The sequence below is a fragment of the Podarcis cretensis genome, assembly GCF_951804945.1.
Source record: "Podarcis cretensis genome assembly, chromosome: 4".
In the NCBI taxonomy this organism is placed as follows: domain Eukaryota; kingdom Metazoa; phylum Chordata; class Lepidosauria; order Squamata; family Lacertidae; genus Podarcis; species Podarcis cretensis.
The window spans coordinates 41,322,353-41,342,187 of NC_137173.1; the positions used below are offsets into that span (position 1 = coordinate 41,322,353).

General features: G+C 37.7%; 1 protein-coding gene across 4 annotated transcripts in view; it reads left to right on the forward strand.

The window, feature by feature from the left end:
* The window catches only part of EPHA6 (EPH receptor A6), a 347,761-nt gene that overhangs the window by 249,434 nt on the left and 78,492 nt on the right, over nt 1-19,835 (forward strand). For all 4 annotated transcript variants that reach the window (XM_079974767.1, XM_079974768.1, XM_079974769.1 and 1 more), the window contains 4 exons: nt 3,358-3,466; nt 8,194-8,264; nt 11,451-11,576; nt 13,929-14,114. In XM_079974767.1, coding sequence (XP_079830893.1) covers nt 3,358-3,466; nt 8,194-8,264; nt 11,451-11,576; nt 13,929-14,114 — 492 coding nt within the window. The remainder of the gene's footprint in view (nt 1-3,357; nt 3,467-8,193; nt 8,265-11,450; nt 11,577-13,928; nt 14,115-19,835) is intronic.

The following is a 19,835-nucleotide window of genomic DNA, read 5'->3' on the forward strand; positions in this document are numbered from 1 at the left end:
GGATGGTTTTAAATGAGAATTATTATTATTAACAATTTCATTTCTATACTGCTTTATATTTTTAAGGGGAAAAAATCTCAAGCGGTTTACAACCTACATCAAAACACCAAACAAAACAATTCAAAGCAAGCATAATTAACAGGAAGCTAAATTATTATCTTAAAGATTTCGAAATAAAACCTTAATAAAGGTAGTCAAATATAAAATGCACATTTAAAACAGCATCAGTAGCAAGAATATAAATCTTTATCGCAATCATAGAACATATCAGCTGCTGTTGCTGTCATTCCTGCTAAGGGTGGTTCATGGTGGGTGGTGGCTGTGGAAGCCAGGCTCAATGACCTGGGTTTGCTCTAAGAGACAGCCAAGATAGTCTCTGGGTTCTTCAGCAGCCTAAGATTTTATAGCCAGAGTCAGTTGGGGCCCTGACCTTCCAGGCCAGGTGGAAAAGGCCTGCAAGACAGGAAGCAGGTCTTCCATGACATGCAGCCAAGAATTATGCTTCTAACTACCAGTTGCTGTTTGTGAGCTTCCCACAGGTTAGCAACTGTGAGAATGGGATGCTGAACTAGATGGGCCATTGGCCCAATCAGCAGGCTTTTATAAATAGTTGTAAATAATGAGTTTTTAAATTAAATAATGTTAACCCAGACAGAAAATGGAAACAATTCTGTTTATATTCCACTGTTTATATCATCGAGGAAAGAGTCTGCTTTGCATGCAGAAAGTTCCAGGTTCAGTTCCCAGCATCTCAGAGCTGGGAGTATCTCCTGTCTGGAACCCTGGAGAGGCACTACCAGTCACAGCAGATATTACTGAGCTATATGGGCCTATGGTCTGACTCACCTTAAGACAGCTTTCTATGTTCCTATCCCACAATGATATTCCCCTCTGTGCTAGCTCCTTTGTCCTTGGTGTGACTGTAGTTTAGGAATCAAACTGGTGACATTTGCATGTGTTATTTCAATTAGAAAAAAACAATTTCAGTTAAGCTCCTAATATACAGTGGTACCTCTGGATGCAAACGGGATCCGTTCCGGAGCCCCGTTCACATCCTGAAGCAAACGCAACCCGCGTCTGCATGCGCGTGACGTCATTTTGAGCGTCTGCACATGCAAGAGCGGCAAAACCCAGAAGTAACGCACTCTGTTACTTCCAGGTCGCCACGGAGCATAACCTGAAAACGCTCAACCTGAAGCACATTTAACCCGAGGTATGACTGTACTCCTAATGATCCAGACCCGTAGGCAGTTAGTTGCCTGATAGCTTATAAAGTTCATTTGTCCCTGCCTTGGGATCCAGTCTTGTTTAGCCTTTCAGTACTGTAAACTAGGCATCTGAAAAAAATAAATGCTCAGGAAGTACATTTCTACATAAGTCACACAATATTGCTTCCAATGCTACCATTCTATAAGCCTATGAATAATTTGCATGTAAGCTTGCACTTGCTTAGCAAAAATTGCAGCTTATGCTGTCACCCTGAATTCTTGGTCACAAATGGCTTTTGAAGACACCCAGAGTATGTTGGTCTATGTGAGAACAAAAGTTAGTAGTTCCACTGGACACCTGAAGCTAATGGATTTGCTTTTGTCTGGACTCGGATTTTGATCATTTTTTTTGTATCCATTGACTTTGATAATCAAGTCAAACCTCTTCTTGTGCTGATCTTATCTATAGAGAGCTGCATCTTCTAGATGATGGCAATGTGCACTCCGCTGTTATTTCCCTTCCTTTTTATTGCTTCAGAACATCTTTTTGCTTTATTTAAAGCACCTATTGGTAGTTCAAAGATTGCATTCGATATTTGAACTGCATTCCTAGGAACTGTGTTATTACATGCATAGTTACTTGTGTGGCATCATATTTTCTTAGGTTGAATTTTTCCAAGCAATTGGGACACTAAGGAGCAGAACATGATGTGAAGTGTAAAATTGCTTCAGAATAGCTAGCTATTTGGTATTTGGGGGATTAGTTATTTAGCATTTCATAAAAAGCTTCAGCTCCCCACTTATTCTGCAGTCACTTCACCACTTCACATGCTTGACTTGTCTGTGAATAGTTTATGACAAAAGACATGAAATGCACTATTGTCATTTGCTGTCATCACATACCAGGAAACCATTGCCAGGAATATAATTACAGTGTGCATTGCAAATTGGGCAGAATTACCACCGCTTTTATTTTCATTTTATTTTAAACTGATCTTGCTAAATTCAGTGGAAATTAAAAGCTACAGGCAGAATTTTTAAAAATCGAGGGCAAAACTAGACACTATGCCATTCAATTAGTAATTGAATGAATGATTTGTTAAAAGCAAATTGCAGGCTTAGGAAGAAGTGGTCCAAATAGGAAACCTGGGGTCTTTAAGCCTTTGATACCTCCCCTCTGTGGGCCCAATTTTGTATTATGCCTCCTGCGACTCCTTTTTGCATTGTAAAAAAGGCTCCCCTTGGAGGAACTCAAGACATCTTACAATGAAAAAACAAGGCAACAAGTAATATTAAGTAAAGTTACACACAAATCCATTACAAAACATAACTTCAGAGCCAAAACTGAGACCACAGAAAAACCTCCTTAGTGAAGAATTAATTAAACAATAATATAGTGTTTTCGGGGAGCAGAAAAACACTAATAAAGTGGAGGACAACTGAAAAAACTGTGGTAAGTAGTTCCACATTCTGGTTGCCACAGCAGAAAACACCTGGTCCTCCAATTAACCTTGGATTCTACTATCATATTTTGATTGCCTTCATTAGCTTTGCCATTATCAATCGATAAAACATAGTGACTCAGATTGAGAGAATGCTGAATTTTGAAATGGGTTACAGGATCAAATATCTGCATGAATAACAGGGCTCATTGGATCACTAGCTGTGATGCTCACAGGATTGTTATAAGGATAAATGCAGTTGCATGATGGGGTGGCACCGGACCCCCCATTGATGCTGCTTACTGGGAGGTAGAGGGGTGGGGTGGGATGGTTGACAAAGTCAGTGTGGTGCAAATACCCCAGCATGCTATCTGCTAGTAATGTAGACCCAAATGCTGAATACATGGTAAATGATATGTAGATAATGTTTCAGTCCTAAAAAATGCTGGTTATATATAGCTATTACAATATTGCTTTCAGAAATTAGACAAGAAAACAAAACCCCATTACCTCTATCCTGCCCTCGGCATCATGCCACTGTCATTTTACTCCAAAAGCAAATGTTATTGTTCTGTTTTTGCTGAAACACCAATCAAATCATAGCAATTGCTGTTATTAACAACAGATGCATTTGGCTGGTAGAGTAATGTAATTTCTTCAAATAAAACCATTATTCAGAGATTTACTCCTGTGTGTTTCTGTTTCAGCTTCAGATATGGCAGCAGAACAGGGGCAGATTCTTGTCATTGCCACAGCGGCTGTTGGAGGATTCACGCTCCTAGTCATCCTCACTCTGTTCTTCCTCATTACTGGAAGGTAATTAACATTGGCATCGTAACTCATTTTCATGCAAGGCAATATTTATTTTATATTTTGTTTGTTTCATTTATACCCTGCCTTTTCAAGAAAAAAATGTCCAAAGTGTATCTGTGTTTGACCTAACAAGTCCCAGTGTTGTGCCAATGCTGGGGAAACTGGGCTCCTTGGAAGGGCAGTTAGGTCTGCATTTGACATTTAAAGCCATATTGTACTACTTTAAATAGCCATAGCTTCCCTCAGAGAATCCTGAGGACTGTGGTTTGCTAAGGGTGCTGAGAGTGTTTAGGAGACGCACTCCTATTCCCTTCACAAAGCTACAATTTACAGAGTTACCTAGGAAGCGGGATTGACTGTTAAACCACTCTTAGAATTGTAACTCTGTGAGGGGAATAAGCTGTCTCCTCTAACAACTCTTAACCCTCTTAACATACTACAGTTCCCAGGATTCTCTGGGAGAAGCCATGACTGTTTAAAGTGGTATGATACAGCTTTAATTGTACAGTATAGTGAAAATGGGGCCTGAAGTGTAAACCACTCTTGACTGCTCTGTATCTCATTTCACCACTTTCACATAATCTGAAAATGTTTAAACTATTCCTTAGCCTGAGCGACAAAGGAATGTGATGAGCAAAGGTGTCCTCTTGTGTTGGGTTTTATAGATGTAACATTTTTAGCCGTTTTGAATTTATGGTGGGAAAAACCATCTCCCCCTCCATTATTTCCAGTATAATAAATAAATACATTTGGAGGGAAACTCGCCTCCTTATCAAAGCATGATTTATGACTTAGCACTTTGAAATGTTACCGCTTATTATTTTTATGAACTTCTTCAAAATATATAATGCCATACTCTCCAACATTTCTCTGATGAAAATAGGGTCATCCTATTCCATAATAACAATTTTATTATTTATACCCTGCCCATCTGACTGGGCATGACCCAGTCACTCTAGGTGATGGGTAGGCAAACTAAGGCCCAGGGGCTGGATCCGGCCCAATCGCCTTCTAAATCTGGCCCACCAATGGTCCAGGAATCAGCGTGTTTTTACATGAGTAGAATGTGTCCTTTTATTTAAAATGCATCTCTGGGTTATTTGTGGGGCCTGCCTGGTGTTTTAACATGAGCAGAATGTGTGCTTTTATTTAAAATGAATCTCTGGGTTATTTGCGGGGCATGGGAATTCATTCATTCCCCCCCCCTTCTAAATATAGTCCGGCCCCCTGCAAGGTCTGAGGGACAGTGAACCAGCCCCCTGCTGAAAAAGTTTGCTGACCCTTTCTCAAGGCAGTTTCCAACATATATAAAAACATAATAAAACATTAAACATTAAAAATCTTCCCTATGTATTCTAAAAGTTGTATACAGTGATACCTCGGTTTTCGAACATTTCAGAACTCAAACGTCAGAAACCTGGAAGTAAATGATTTGGTTTCCGAACGCGCCTTGGAATTTGAACCAGAAACACAGCTTCCATATTGAGTTTTCTGTAATTGAGCCTTCTTTTTTGAATTTTTGGTTTTCAAACATTTCGGAACTCAAACGGTCTTCCGGAATGGATTACGTTTGAAAACTGAGGTACCACTGTAGTTACTTATCTCCTTGGTCACATAAGGTCACATAAGGTCACATACTTATCTCCTTGGTCACATAACTCCATACCCTCTGATGAAAACAGGGACATCCAAGGAAAAGCGGGATCAAATCAGAAACTGGGACAGCTTCTGTAAATCCGGTACTGTCCATGGAAAATCAGGACACTTGGAGGGTCTGTTACCTTTATTCAAATAGTCATAGACATGCCTCCAGTGCAAGAGATGAACCTGCAACCTATTGTACTCTAAGGTACCCAAATTTATCTTATTTTTTCCAGCTACAGTGATAGGAAAAGATTAAATGAAAGTTGAGCATTAAAACGATCAACATTGTAGGAAACAAAGTTTTCTGCTGTTAGATATCTTTTCTTAGAAACAGTGTTTTTATCAAGCAGAAACAGAATAAACTTGAAATTTTAGTAAATAAAATAAAAAACATTGCTCAGTAGACCTGCTGGTACAATGGAAATTCACCTTCCTCTTCTCTTCCTCACCCTGTACCAATCTGCTCTGGGGCACATTTGGTGGGAGGTACACAGGGGGTTGCAGGTGGGAAGAGAGGAAGATGAAATTCCATTGTGCAAGCAGAAGCCCGTTCCTCTTGCACACAGACACCATTAAATACAACTCCTATAATGTAACACATGAGTGGCAATAATTTTGGAAATTAGTATATTATCCTTGCACATAGAGAGTCTGAAGTCCTGTTTAGTGATCACTTAATAAATTTTTAGCTTTTCTTGAAGTATCTAGCATTGTAAGAATTACTGTACCACTTTCTGGTGAGCCCCATCGTGTACGGATTTAATTCACATAACTAATTATGGTTCACTTTGCAGTTAAAATTATGGGTGTCAAAGGCAATTGTGACAAATTACATCACAAGATTGTCTGTAAATAGCTTTACTAACAGACATCAAATAAGACAGGATAAATGCAAACATTTCAAAGCCACAGGCCTTTGAAATGATTTTGCTCAGCAAACAAATGACATTCTGAAGTGTGCTTCTCACTTTAGTGGAAAGAGAGTCATATTTTGATTTCTTCTTGTTTCATCATATTTATTAGATAACATTAAGAACGTTGGAAGCTATTCTTTAAATGTATCCCTGTTGAATTACATTCTTTCAATTACATAAGATATGGATTCATTTTCTTAAGTTACGTAAACATCAGGATAAAGAGACAGGGCAATTCAGAACAAATATTCAACATGTTATAGAATCTCAAGCAAATTTCAAAGTGGAAGATTGGGCTGGTATACTACAGATGTGTTCTGATTCACCATTTAGAATTAGCAATTTGATGCAATGTTGAATCACAAGGCTGCTGATGAGTCTATTCATACTGAAGAGTCAGAAGGAAATAAGCACCTGCATCTGTATTTGACTGAATGATTTACCTGCTATCAGCAAATCGGCATGCCAAGTTTTGAATGAATAAAAACCACAAAAATATTATGAGAGAATTAAAACTTAGGTTTGATCAGTATGAGATTTCTATATTGCTATGAGATTTTTCCGAGTTCAGTGAAGCTGTGCAACAAAGTGAAGCTCCTGTGATATGTGATGTTAGTGAATATTTTTGCTAGGGAAGGAATGAATCTCCCAGCAGTACAAGAATGTTCATAAAGCATCCAGATTGTCTGAAGAAAGTTAAAGCTCATTTTAGCAGGAAAAAGGAAAAAGGGAAGATGCTTTAATAGGTAAGGAAGGCTAAAAGAAGTAGAAATTTGATTGAGTGCAAGTCCTAGAACTCCAAAGGGACAGTTTGAGCCCAGCGGCGAAAATGGCTGTAAGAGGGGGAAACCTGAACCAAAAGACTGTGATGAAATGGACAAAATGGATGAGAAGTAGAGGAAGGGACTGGCTAATGAAAAAACATTGGTAATGAATTAATGATCATAGGGGAATAAGGAAAGATGATTCTGGGAGCTATTGAGGGCACAGGAATCAATGAAAAAAATGAAGAGGAGGAGTGAAATTAAGGAAAGAAGGCTCTAAGAAGAACACTACAATTTTAATTGTATGAAGCTGTTCATAAATTTTTTGAAATGTGAGACAGCCTGAATGACTAGGAAATGGCTGGATATAAACTGAAGAACTGGATACAAATATTCCTATCCTAGGGGCAAGAGGAGTAGATGCCATTAGGCTCATATGACTTGCAGTAAACCAGTGGGATTTTTCTCATTTAGAGCAGCAGGCCCATCAGAAACGGAGAAATACCTGGGTGGTAGAGCCAATCCTACCCCTGGAAGCTCCTGTTTTGGTAAAGGACAGATTTAGCCCCTTTTTTGCAGCCTAACCCCATCCTTGGTTTCATTTCTTAGTCATGTGGAGCGTCATCCCAGAGTATGGTGGTTCCTAGTAACATTTTTTTTGCACAGATTTTTTCACATAGATGAGGAAAGTTTGTGTTCCCATTGTAGATACATTAAAAAAAATACATCTTCATTGATACCTAAGCTCTCTTCAGGTGTCCAATAATGAATATATGTAGATTTCCAAGAATGTATTGACTTAAGTATAGGACCCCTGGACAGTTAAGTCCAATCAGAGGCGACTATGGGGTGCATCACTCATCTCACTTCAGGCCGAGGGAGCTGGCGTTTGTCCACAGACAGCTTTCCAGGTCATGTGGCCAGCATGACCACACCTTTACCTTTTTAATGTATTGAGTAGCCCCTGTATAGCATGCATGCATGAATGAACGAATATAAGGCCCCTTCTACTGAGACAAGAACCCTGGTCCATCAAATCTCTTGTCGCTGTCAGTGGAGCTTTGTGCATTGTTGGATCATTTTCAGAGTAACACCAATCACACATTTTCTAGATGTGTTGCTGATCCATGCCTTGGTGCCTACAGGATGGTTCTTGCTAGCACATTCTCAGAAGTACCTTCATGAGTTTGGTTTTCACAGGTACTAAATAAATGGAAAGGGCTTCAGTACAGTTATTTATTACTAAGCATGCCATTATTTTATTTGGTTGCTGTTTTTCTAGCTGCCCTGTACAATTAATATGGCTTTTGTAAGTTTAGTTCATAAAAGAAAAATAATCAGCATGTAAATTCAATGTCATTCCTTCTGCGGTGTTTAAAAAAGTGAAATGGTGTTCATTTTCTTAAAGGTGCCAGTGGTATATAAAGGCAAAAATGAAGTCTGAAGAAAAACGAAGAGCTCATTTGCAAAATGGACATTGTAAGCAAAGCTATCGGTGATGTTTCATATTTAAATGAAGAATGATCATTGCATTTTTTATGTATTTTCACTTCTTATATCTGGCTGAAAGAGGTAGAAACATTCTATCCTTCCACGACTTATCATATACGCACACCTCCTAAATTTACTTGTGGCTTAAGTGTACACTTAGAGCTCCACATATAAAGGAGTACCTTCATGTTGAGGGAAATACCATGAACTCCACAAAAACTTTTCTTAACATTGAAGTGATTGGCTCCACCTAGAGATGGTAGAGGGATTCAGTTTAGCTCACATTTAAAGGCACATCTACCTAATTCACAAAACACAGCTACAATTTGCACTTCTCTGAATTTTGCAATTTTTGATCTACCTAAGTAATGTGTACAAAAATGCATATACTAGTAAAGTATGCATAAAAATAATATTTTAGTGAAAATAACATAGAAAAATGGTTTATATTAGGGAAATTTGTGTTGCAAAAGTGTCTATATTAGGCAAAATCACATACAAACAATTGTATATTATTATGAGAAATTGAAGTTTATAGATCCATCCATCCCTAGTTTCACTCCCGCTCAGATGTGTTTATTATTACGACTAAATAATAAACATAGTAAAAACTAGAATTTCAGCATAAGTTTTAAATAAACATTAACTATCTATATACTAATTAAATAGATTTAAAATATGTATCCAAGGAAATACAAATTCTATTAAAATATATTTTTTAAAATAGAATTTGACTATGAGCTGTGTCAATTTATGACTGTGGAGCTGTGTGAACTTTTGCTTTCTTTGACTTATGGCTATTGCATAAAATCTAGCTACATTTCTAGTGACATAAGGATTCCATTTGGACAAGAGGCAGCTTAAATTAGGGTTGCCATATGAGTTGCAATGGGTTGCAATGAGAATCCAGACACAAAAGTTGTTGAGTTTTTGTTAGCTTTTGTTTGTTTGTTTTTAATCTCAACAACAACAAAACTGAAGCTTTTTAGCTATTTTTTTGTAAATTTTCAAAAAAAATCAGCACTTTCAGGTTGTTTTCCCAGACATAAACAACTGACTTCCAAAAATTCTGCCAGGACACCATTTTCAACGGAAGAATCCTAGCAATGTGCAAGAAATTGTAGACAGCCCTAACTTAAATAGAATTTCTCTGTTCTCCCTGGTACTTTCCGTACAAGAGGGGTTATGGGGGAAGTGTCTATGTATCTAAAATGTCAAATTAATAAATACATCAAACCCTACACTTATAGATCGAAAGTGTACCACAAAGTGAGTCTTCCATTATATTTTTAAGCCTACGTTATTCCAGGGTGTTTGTTTGGGGCTGCAGGGATAACTCCCCATCACCTCTTTAAACTTCAAAATAAATGCATTTTATCTGCGTTGAAAATGTTTTTGTTGATTTTCTCTCAACTTTCTAACTTATGCCTGCCAGAAACCACATCACACTTATTTGCCAAACATGAATGTTTATCCCTTTAGTTGTGATTTCATTCTCATTTCTAACATTTTCATAGTGAAATAATTTCCATAAAGGAAAAGCAGAAATGGGTCACAAAGGAGATAAGAATTTCGAATTCAATGTCATTTCTTCCACATATTTAAAGCGTGTAATATCAATGTAGCCTGTACAAAAATTCAACATGAATCAATTTATCATTCTTCCTAACCACAAGCTCAGTGCTTCCGTGCTGTTCTTCCTAACAACAAGAGAACAGTGAGATGGGACGGTTGAGAGGCAAGGTACAGGTAGTATACTTGGGGTAGGTAAGAATAAGAATGTTGCTTTAAAAAAAGAAATCTGAGGAGGCAAAAGAAAAACACTCCCATCAAGGACTGCGTGTACACAAAGCCCTCCTATAAACACCATATAAATGTAATAAATAAATAAAATTAATCATAGAAAGGGGGACAGAGAGAGAAAAGACAAAAGCAACTTTGTGACCTACTCACCATCCAACTCCTGGTGATTTGAGCTGAAGTGGCCTCTCCCCTCTAAACTGCCACTGCAGGACCACTTAAAAACCATCTTGCCAATCTGCCGTCATGCAGCCACTTTGAGGAAGTGAGAGAAGACAGAGCAACCTGTCAGATTACCTGATTGAAGAAAGCAACATGAAAAGAGCAGGAGACAGCATATATTTAGCTGTCAATTAGACTGTGAAATGCATGGGAGGCGTCTGCTCCAAATAAAAGTTTTGAACTGCTGTATTTTTACTGTACATCACTTCAGACACTTTTTAAGTGGAAAGGCAATTAATGCAGAATATAAATAACTGATAATAATAAATAAGAGGAGGAAGCCGGCTCCTGAGGGGCTAGCTTCTCGCCCCATCCCCCGTCAACTATCTCAGACAGCACTGGAAGGCATGCATACTGTGTGTGTGTGGTGTGGGTGGGTGTAATGAAGGGAGGTTTTGGAATGTACATAGTACTCTTATGTACTATAGCACTATATTTCTATATTTATCAAATTTATAGCTAGTCCTTCCTCCTAAAGGAGCCTAGGATGGCATATTACTTAAGTTAACAACTGGCATATTGCCTAATTTACAAGGAAGGGAAGTTTAAACCACTTTCCTTTCTCCAACAGTTGCTTCAAGGGAGAATGGAATCTGAGCCCCCACCCAGTGGGTACATGGTGGACAGAGATATTTTCCTGACTTTCCAGAAAATAAGTTGCTGTTGCTTGCTAGGCAAATGCGAGGGGTGAAGAAAGTGGTGGAAAGGGCAGTGTGGTGCAAACACAGTGGCAGGACTGGCTTGATTGCCTCCACTTGTATGTTTGAACCAAACTGCCCTTCTTGCCCCATAAGTAGCAGTTCAGCTGCCAGGAGGACATGTAAGTCCCTGCCTCCTTCCCACTGTCTGCTAAGGGGTTGGGGCAGTACAATAGTGGTCATTTATGTACTTAATAACATCAAGTTTTATCCGTAAGTACAGTAGTCACAGAACGTTTGAGTTAAAGTCCTTTTTTAGAAGAAGGTTCTGTTAAAATTAGTTGGGAATTAGTAATTGTTCTTAGATGTATATGAAGGAAGCGGAATCTGGAATTAGATTTACCGTTATGATTATTAACTACTTCTTAATAGTCCCATTTGATTTATTTTTCCTGTATGTGTGTTGCCTGAATTATTTTTGTCTAAAGCAAAAACAATATTTCTGGTTTTACAGTGCGATTCCCAGGAACCAAAACATATATTGATCCAGACACGTATGAAGACCCATCACTTGCTGTTCATGAGTTTGCTAAGGAGATAGATCCATCACGAATTCGTATTGAGAGAGTAATTGGGGCAGGTAAAAATTCATCACTCTTAATTTCCAAGTATAACTAATAAGTACTTTTTAAAATACAGATAAGCTGATCATCTCCATCAAGACCTGTATGGGAATCTAATGCTGTATAAAAAAGGAATGTAGTTTTCTAACAGGTGAAGATACTTCAAAGTATCACTCAAATCATTACACATATTTAGCCACATGAATTGATTGGTTGGTTGGTTGGTCTTGTAAGGGAAGGAAATAGGTTCTGGTTCTGATTTAGAACCTTACTATGCCAGAATTGCTTTTGCTTCTTCCTGTGGCTGATAGAACTCAGTGGGTATTATTATTTTTTGCTTCCCAGCCATCTGTATTTGTATAGGCTCCCCAGTAACATATGCCATCTCAGCAGCTAGTTGCTCTGTTGCTTTATATGGAATTTACCCACTAGGTCACTTCCTCTGATTTGTATTTTTATGACTGTTTAATTGTGTTTGTCCACACATATATATGTTCCTCTATGTCTAGGCCAGAAATCATATTTGAAACAATCTCTAACTTGGCTTACTTTTTCCAAGAGAGATTTCATAGAATATTGAACTATTTTTTTTATAAATAAGATTTATATTTCATTTTTCTGCACTAAAAAGGTAATAAATGCAACCTTATTTTTATTTGAATGGAAATTACTATTTGGAATAGAATTAATTCAAAATTCTATGCCTTAATTTCCTTATTTTATGGCCTTCTAGTAAGCAGCACATGCATACTGCTACAGTACAGTTCTTCAAACAAAATTGTTGTGGTTTGTTATTAAGGCAAGTCAAGACCATGAAATATTAAAATTAGGCTGTGGGAGGGGGAAGTCCTCCTATAAATATGAGATTATTATTACTAGTTCTCTGGAAGGTTCTGCAGTGGTCTACCATTCCCCATAATCTCTCCTCTTCTTTCTGACTGGCAGGGCAGTTGTGTCTTATTTATGTACAAGTAAAAGTCGTAATTTCCACTTGTGGATGGAAGTAGCACAACAGATTTTTAGACAGGATTTGTGTTAATTTGTTTAGGAATGCTAGAATGTCTTTCTTATTAGCACAGCTTACTTACTCAGCCAAACCTTTATTAGGCTTTACAACTGATTTTTTGTGTGAATGGCTATTCTTAATAATGCAGTTTTCACCACCTGTACTTTCCTGTATTTCATTTGCCTCTCAGCTCACAATTTATAATAACCCCAGCCACAACTGTGATGTATGTTGTCTTCTTCTATATTTAAAAACACAGTCTTAAGTTGAAATTCTGTTAGTGCTTGAGTATCTACAAACAACTTATTTTTAGCAAAGGGAATTAATAATTACTCTATAATAGAAAATGTCCACCAACAGAGGTGTTGTTTACCTCAGGAATTAATATAGTGGTGTTTTATAGCTGTATCAGGTAACTACATTGCTGATAATGTGAATCCTTTTGCTCCTTTTGGACTGCGAAGACTGATTAAAGAAGAGGTAGCAGCGATGAAAAAACTCATAAGAAAATACAAATCTTCATGAGTCATTCTGAGAAATATCAGGATTATTTTCTATATGCTACTACCTGGTACAACAAAATTAGCAGTTGATAAGTGGTGGTTAAATGTCACCAATGGCTATGAGTGAAATTAGATATATAATTTCCTTTTAGGGAAACGTTTTCTTGTCGGGGAGATGTAACCCATAGCACTAAAAAAGGGATAAAAGACGCCAAGATATGCATAAATGTGCATGTACTAATTTATACAAAGAGATACAAAATAATAAATTTAAATAAAAATACAGGATATTTCCCCATAGTGCTCAGTCTGGTTTCCAGAAGCTGATGGGCAGCTTCAAGCCGCCTGTTCTCCCTTTTGTTGTTTGTTTTTACAGCAAACTTGGAGTGGGCAATTCTTAGGGGACTCCTTCAAACAGAGAACTGTCCTCTTAAAGTAGGACACATGACCTCACTACTATTGTTAATTTTTCATTTCTCAGGGATGTCTGAATACACAGTTCCAAAAATGGACCCTCGAATTAGATAGTTATTTTATTCAGCTGTGTGGAATAGAATGCAGTTGTACTTCCTTGAATGTTTGTTTGATGTTTTCTTGTATGTGACTTGATCTGTTTTCTGCATGTATTAACTCACTAATTAGGATTCTTTATTCCTGTGTAGATCCCATTTATAATTTGTAGGATTTTAAGCATTTTTTACATGCTTTGAGCACACACTGAAGTGAAAGGATTTTTTTGGAACTGTTTGTACTTATTCAGGCATTGAATTCTGAAACTGCTACAATTACATCTGTCTCAAAGGCTTAGATCTTAAACACATACACTGCTAACAATCTAACCAACTGCTTTTTAACTTAAGGTGAATTTGGAGAAGTATGCAGTGGTCGCCTGAAAACACCTGGGAAAAGGGAGATTCCAGTAGCCATTAAAACTTTGAAAGGTGGATATGTGGACAGACAGAGAAGAGATTTTCTACGAGAAGCTAGTATAATGGGACAGTTTGACCACCCAAATATTATCCGCCTTGAAGGAGTTGTTACAAAAAGTAAGTTGCTTAGGACATTTTTTCATATTATAATTCTTGTCTTTTTGCTGCACTTATCCTAATCCAGATGCGAGTTTCCACATACAGTTGTGCTGCTTAATAGGGAAAAGCACGTACGAAGGGTATTTCCATCTTAGTTACTACACTGGAACCACATTCCCAATGATAAACAGCATATCTCTTGTTTGTGACACTCTTTCATTTGATTAAATATTTACCATATTTTTCCATGTATTGGACGAGGCTTTTTTACTCAAAAATCACATCAAAAAACTGGGGTCGTCCAATACACGGTGGCATGTGGGGGAGAAGTGGCGCACCACCAGCCAGCTTGTTGGCAGGAGCACAGCTTCCTCTGATGCTGCAGCAAGCAGGGAGCGATCTGGGGGGTGTTTCCTGCCCGCAGCTGCATGGGGGGAGAGGCTCAACAATTTGGGCCATCTCCCCTCATTTTCCTAAAATTGAGTCCCCAAAAATAAGGGGGGTCTTATACATGGGGGTGTCTTACAGACGGAAAAATATGGTATATTGGTTCTGATTTGACCTATTCAAATTCTGTATCATCAGTAAAAATAAATTGTACCCAGTGTATTGTTTTGAATATTCTCCATAAGATCTAAAAGGGAAGACAAACAGAATAATCTGCATAATTTTATAGTATACAGTACTTGTGGACTGTCATTTTACCTATTAATACTTCTGCTGCTTAACAAAAAGGTAACTAAAAATGACCAGGGGTAGAACAAATAATAGTGATCTCCATTGTAGGGGCAAATATTTCATATTCATAGTTGCAGGTAAGTTCATGGGGTTTCTGAAGACTTATGGATGTGCAAAACAAATCAGGTATAAATGTTTTATTACACTATATATTGTGTAATTAAGCCAATTGCATCAAATGGATGAGGGTCTGCTATTTAAATGGAGAATACTAAGCTTGGCATAGTGCACAACAGGCAGACAATCAGCTTATTGTCTGTTAGCTATGATACAAACTAATATGCACAGTAATTTTTAAAATACTAAAAGTATATATCTGATTTTGCAGCGTCCTTTCAACAAAACAAAACTTTTCATTCAAATAACGTGGAAGTTTCAGTGTATGCCTGAATCTACCTTTCTGCAATTCCTGTTCCTTTTAAACAATTGACTTTTAGGAGACCTTTCCCAATGTTGAAACAGAAAAGCAAACAGCAGTTTAGGCCATAAAACAAACTATACATATGTGTAGTGCTTTTTTCTGGGGGGATGCATACCCCTAAACATTTTGTGAATCTTTGTACTTTTGCCCATTTACTGTATTTATTTTTCCCAATTTGAACTATAAAATTGTGATTTTCTTGGGTCAAAATGAGAGTACCCCAAAACATTTTTTAAGAAAAGCACGACATATGCAGATGGATCTTAAAGACCGGTTTGTTCGTTCATTCTGTTCTAGGAGTTATACAGCAGGAATCATGTTTTCAAGACAAAATTCTTGCTTCCCCACCTCATCAGATTTGATTCTTTGTCATGCTTCCTTATGTTCATAACTATTTTTAAAGTGTTCTTAAAGCTTCTGCAAACGGATGTGTTGACAGCATGAGAAAATTCCATCCTTGTGTTGTTGCAGTGTAATTAAGCTTTCTTATTTTTATTCTAAATCACAAGATAATAGCACTACTACTATAACACATGATAAGATGGCAAAAACACTCACAAAAGCATAAGCTAATGAGAGATAATATCTAATGGTATTAATAGTTGTGTAGGGGTACCACAATATACTTCTTTTCCCTCTAACCCTTGTACATCCTGGTGCAACAACAATGTCTCAAGCACCAAGTACTCTGGTAAATGTGGTTTTTCCATTATACCTTGATTTCTTAGTGTGGACATCAGGTATCCCAGGGCTCCAAGTATGCTCAGTAGAATCCTTCACATAGGGCCCTCAGCCATGTTGTTATGAGAGCACCTGACACCCAATTTAAGGACATGGGCATCTGGGGAAATTACAGTTAAATAAGAACCTTGATCCCAGGAACATCTGTTGCAAAATTCAAGAACCTATGAAGAAGAGATGAAACAACAGGGTACAAGTTTGGTATGCTGCAGTAATAGGGAGCGAAAAATATTGTGTGCTAGCTTTTGCTTTTTGTAAGTTAGCTAACCGTACAATATCTTTAAAAAAGGAACCTATATTGAACTTTTGGTTATAGGGAAATATAGTTAAATTGAACAGATTAATTCAGAGGCAGATAATTAATCAGTGAAAAACAGTTTAATAGGCTAGTGTAAAATGTAAAGCAGCTTCATTTTGAAAACTGCTTACACTAAAGTAGTTCAGTTTGAGTCTGTGAGAATACTGTAGATTGAGCAGTTTCTGAGTTGCAACACAGCATCCCTAGCAATGGGATAATTATCAGATAGAATCTGACACTAGACTTACTGAGACATACACCACTATAAGTGGTTAATGAATCACTTTCTGACAGTGAGAAACAGAGTTGGTCTGCAGTACTTAGGCAGAGACTTTCTCCTTATGTTAGCCATAAGTTATTAAGCTGTAACCATTGCCTGTATATAGTCCTTCAGTTAGTAGGAAATGCAATCCATCACAATGTTTTTATCTGTTGACCTAAAAGGGGCGAAAAAACTCCACCAGATTACATGATTACAATACGTGTGAGAATTCCAGTTCGAAATTACTGATGAATGAAACAGCACAAATAATTTTTGTGTTGTATAATATCGGGAAAACAAGCATTAGCAGTCATTTACAACTCAAGTTACAGAGTATGGCTTAGCTCCTTCGTTCCTGTGAGCAGAAAGGTGGGGGGGGGGTTTCAGTGTTCTCCTGCAGCCAGCCCCCTGTGCCATCTGTCATAGAGTGTTGACTGATGCTCTGGAATATTGCGAGAAGTCATACAGGGAAGTATAGTGGGAAGGAGGAATTAGTAAAAACATTCTTACCCCCTCTTCTGCCAGAAGGAACTTCCATTAGAACAGTTTATTGTTAATAGAAAAGCAACTTGGGATCCAAGACTGTGTGGTCTTCTAAATAAAGGATCCTATATCATCTTCCAGGAGCATTCTTTTAGATTTCAGTAATTCTTATTCTTCAAAGACGAACACCGTGGGTTGGATCCAGAAGAGCTCTTCCTCCACTCACAGAAAGCAAGGGAAATATTTTAACTGGTTCCCCATGCAGCTCTGCACTGCTTCCTACACTACTCTAGAAACCCCATCCCAGCAACCCCACAGAGCAGCTGTTCAATGGGGAATAAGAAACTTCAGGGGGAAGGTTGCAATGAGCCAAAATTGCTTATTCTGCTTCTATGAACAGGAACACTCCTGGATGAAATAACATTTTTTAAACATTACTGTGTTAGAATGTTCTTAATTCTAACTGTTTTTAGAATCTTCTAACCATTTCTTGAATGCCTTTTAAAAAATAAAATGTGGATATGTTTGCCACCCATGCTCCTTTAGGAGGAAAAGTGGGATGTAAATTCAATAAATCAGCATCAGAATTATCCGTCACATTTATGTGGTTCCAGCCTCATATAATTTATGATTTCCTATCTGCTTGCCCTATGCTCACACAGGACATATTTCAACCATTCTGCCTCATTGGAGAATTCTAACAGTCATCCTCCCATCTAACCCAGTTTGCTGTTTTATAATACTGAAATTCCAGATTCTGAAGTATTTCCATTTTCTTGAGGCAGATATGTGTAGTCAATGATTTCCAGAGTTCAGCTTTAAATTTGGAATTGCTTTGTTGCATGTTGTGGTCACCTTGGCTATTCCATTTACACAAAGTCCTGCAACGTGGATGACTACTACTCAATAAAAGAACAAAAGCAAGAATTCACTCACACCGTTTTTGCTTTAGAAACATTATTGATTTTGTAGGCTTCAGTTTAAAAAGACTCATTTGTTTTATTTAAAATCCATTGACTGATTTGCTTGTTGAGAGTAGATAGAGAAAACTTTATTTGTTTGAGGTCAGTCTACTTTAGTGATTGCTTTCAACTTGCCTTTGGAAGTGTATTATCATGTGCCAATTTCTGATTTCACACTGAGCTTTTTTGGCTAAATCTAAAGCTGCAATGGCTACCTTTCCAAAATGAATTTCCAAGAATGTGCATCTCGATCAGATGTTGACAAAGCCAGGATAAGAACTCCTGAGGCTCAGGCATTAATTTGACTACCAGACTGCATAAAATACTGAATTTGTGTCAGCATTGGAAAATCCTCACTCAATAGATTCTTTGCAGCTGACTTTCTTTATGCTCCAAAAGGAGCTGGTAACTCATTAAAAGGCATTTGCAAAGTAATTGGCTCTTTAAGAGTAACTGTTCTCAAAATTAAAAGGTTTATTCAGACTTGGATCAGTTTATTCTTTTGAAAGATTTATATTCATTTTCATAAGAGGATAAATACCATGCTCCGTAAAGATTCAGATTTATGCACCCAGACATGATCTTTGGAATGAAAGTTAAGAAGTATATTACATTGCTGTTGTGTACACTCCAGTTCCCCAAGCAGTGATAATTTCCAGGGGTTCCAGCATGTCTATGTGGTGGTACACATTGGAACCATTTTGATTTGTATTTAATTTGCTATGAAAAACCAATGACTTTTCTTTCTCAGCCCAAGAGCATTAATATTTATTGTATAATACAAAATCACTGTTGAAAGTTAAGTGCAGATAGATGACTGACCTGGATCCCACTTATTTTATTTCTTCTGGATCTAGCCACCATTTTAATTTCTCACAATGTCTGTGGCCTAGCATTGCTCTGAGATAATTAAAGGGATAACTAAACCATTTGCCCCTTCATCTTCCAACACCGCCTCTTCCCAGTCTTCTCCCTCTTCTCACTCATTGTCCCACCACCACTTTCTGGACTTTTAGCCATCTTACCTAAGTGGCTCCCCAGCTGGTTCCTTCCACCACTCCTGTGTCCAACCAGTCCATTACAGCAGGGGTCTGGAAGAAGCAATGTGCTTCATATATAGATTGTGTGAATTCAACTTACCATATTTACACAAATCTCATGTGCCACTGAATCTAATGCACACCCCAGTTTTCAAAACCTTGAAACCAAAAAAATTTTTTGCTGGTGAATATAAATGCACCATCAAATCTAATGCACACTCTCATCTTCACATCTTAATTTGGCCAAAAAGGGTGTGCATTATTTTCAAGTAAATGTGGTCAGGGCCTTATAGAGCCAGGCAGAAGCCCAGGCCAGGTAGATAATGTGCCCCCCCCCCCTTTTTTACGCTGGGGATAACTGAAGTCTTATAAATAAGTAAGTATATAAATAATTTTCACAAAAGTTATGCTGACAAATAATTTTATTTCAAGGCTTGAACCATAACTGCATATAAAGACAAAATGGAAAATATAGATAAATATGCTGACCGAGACCCCCTTTGGAATCGGAGGCCTGGGCCAAGTGGCCCATATGCCATATGCCCCCTCTGTCTGGGCCTGAATACGGTAAATCAACTCAACTCTGATTATGAGCATTTAGATTGGGATCTGACGAGCCTGTATACTGATTGACAGAACCAAAAGTGAGAGCCAGTTGGTGACTGTGCCAACTTTTGGATTGTGGCTAACACTTAGAGGTGAATCTTACTATTTAAATGTTGGAAGTCATTTAAAGTTATTTCCAAGCCACAAGTAAAGGTCATAACTTAAAATTAAAAAAAAGTTTACATCAG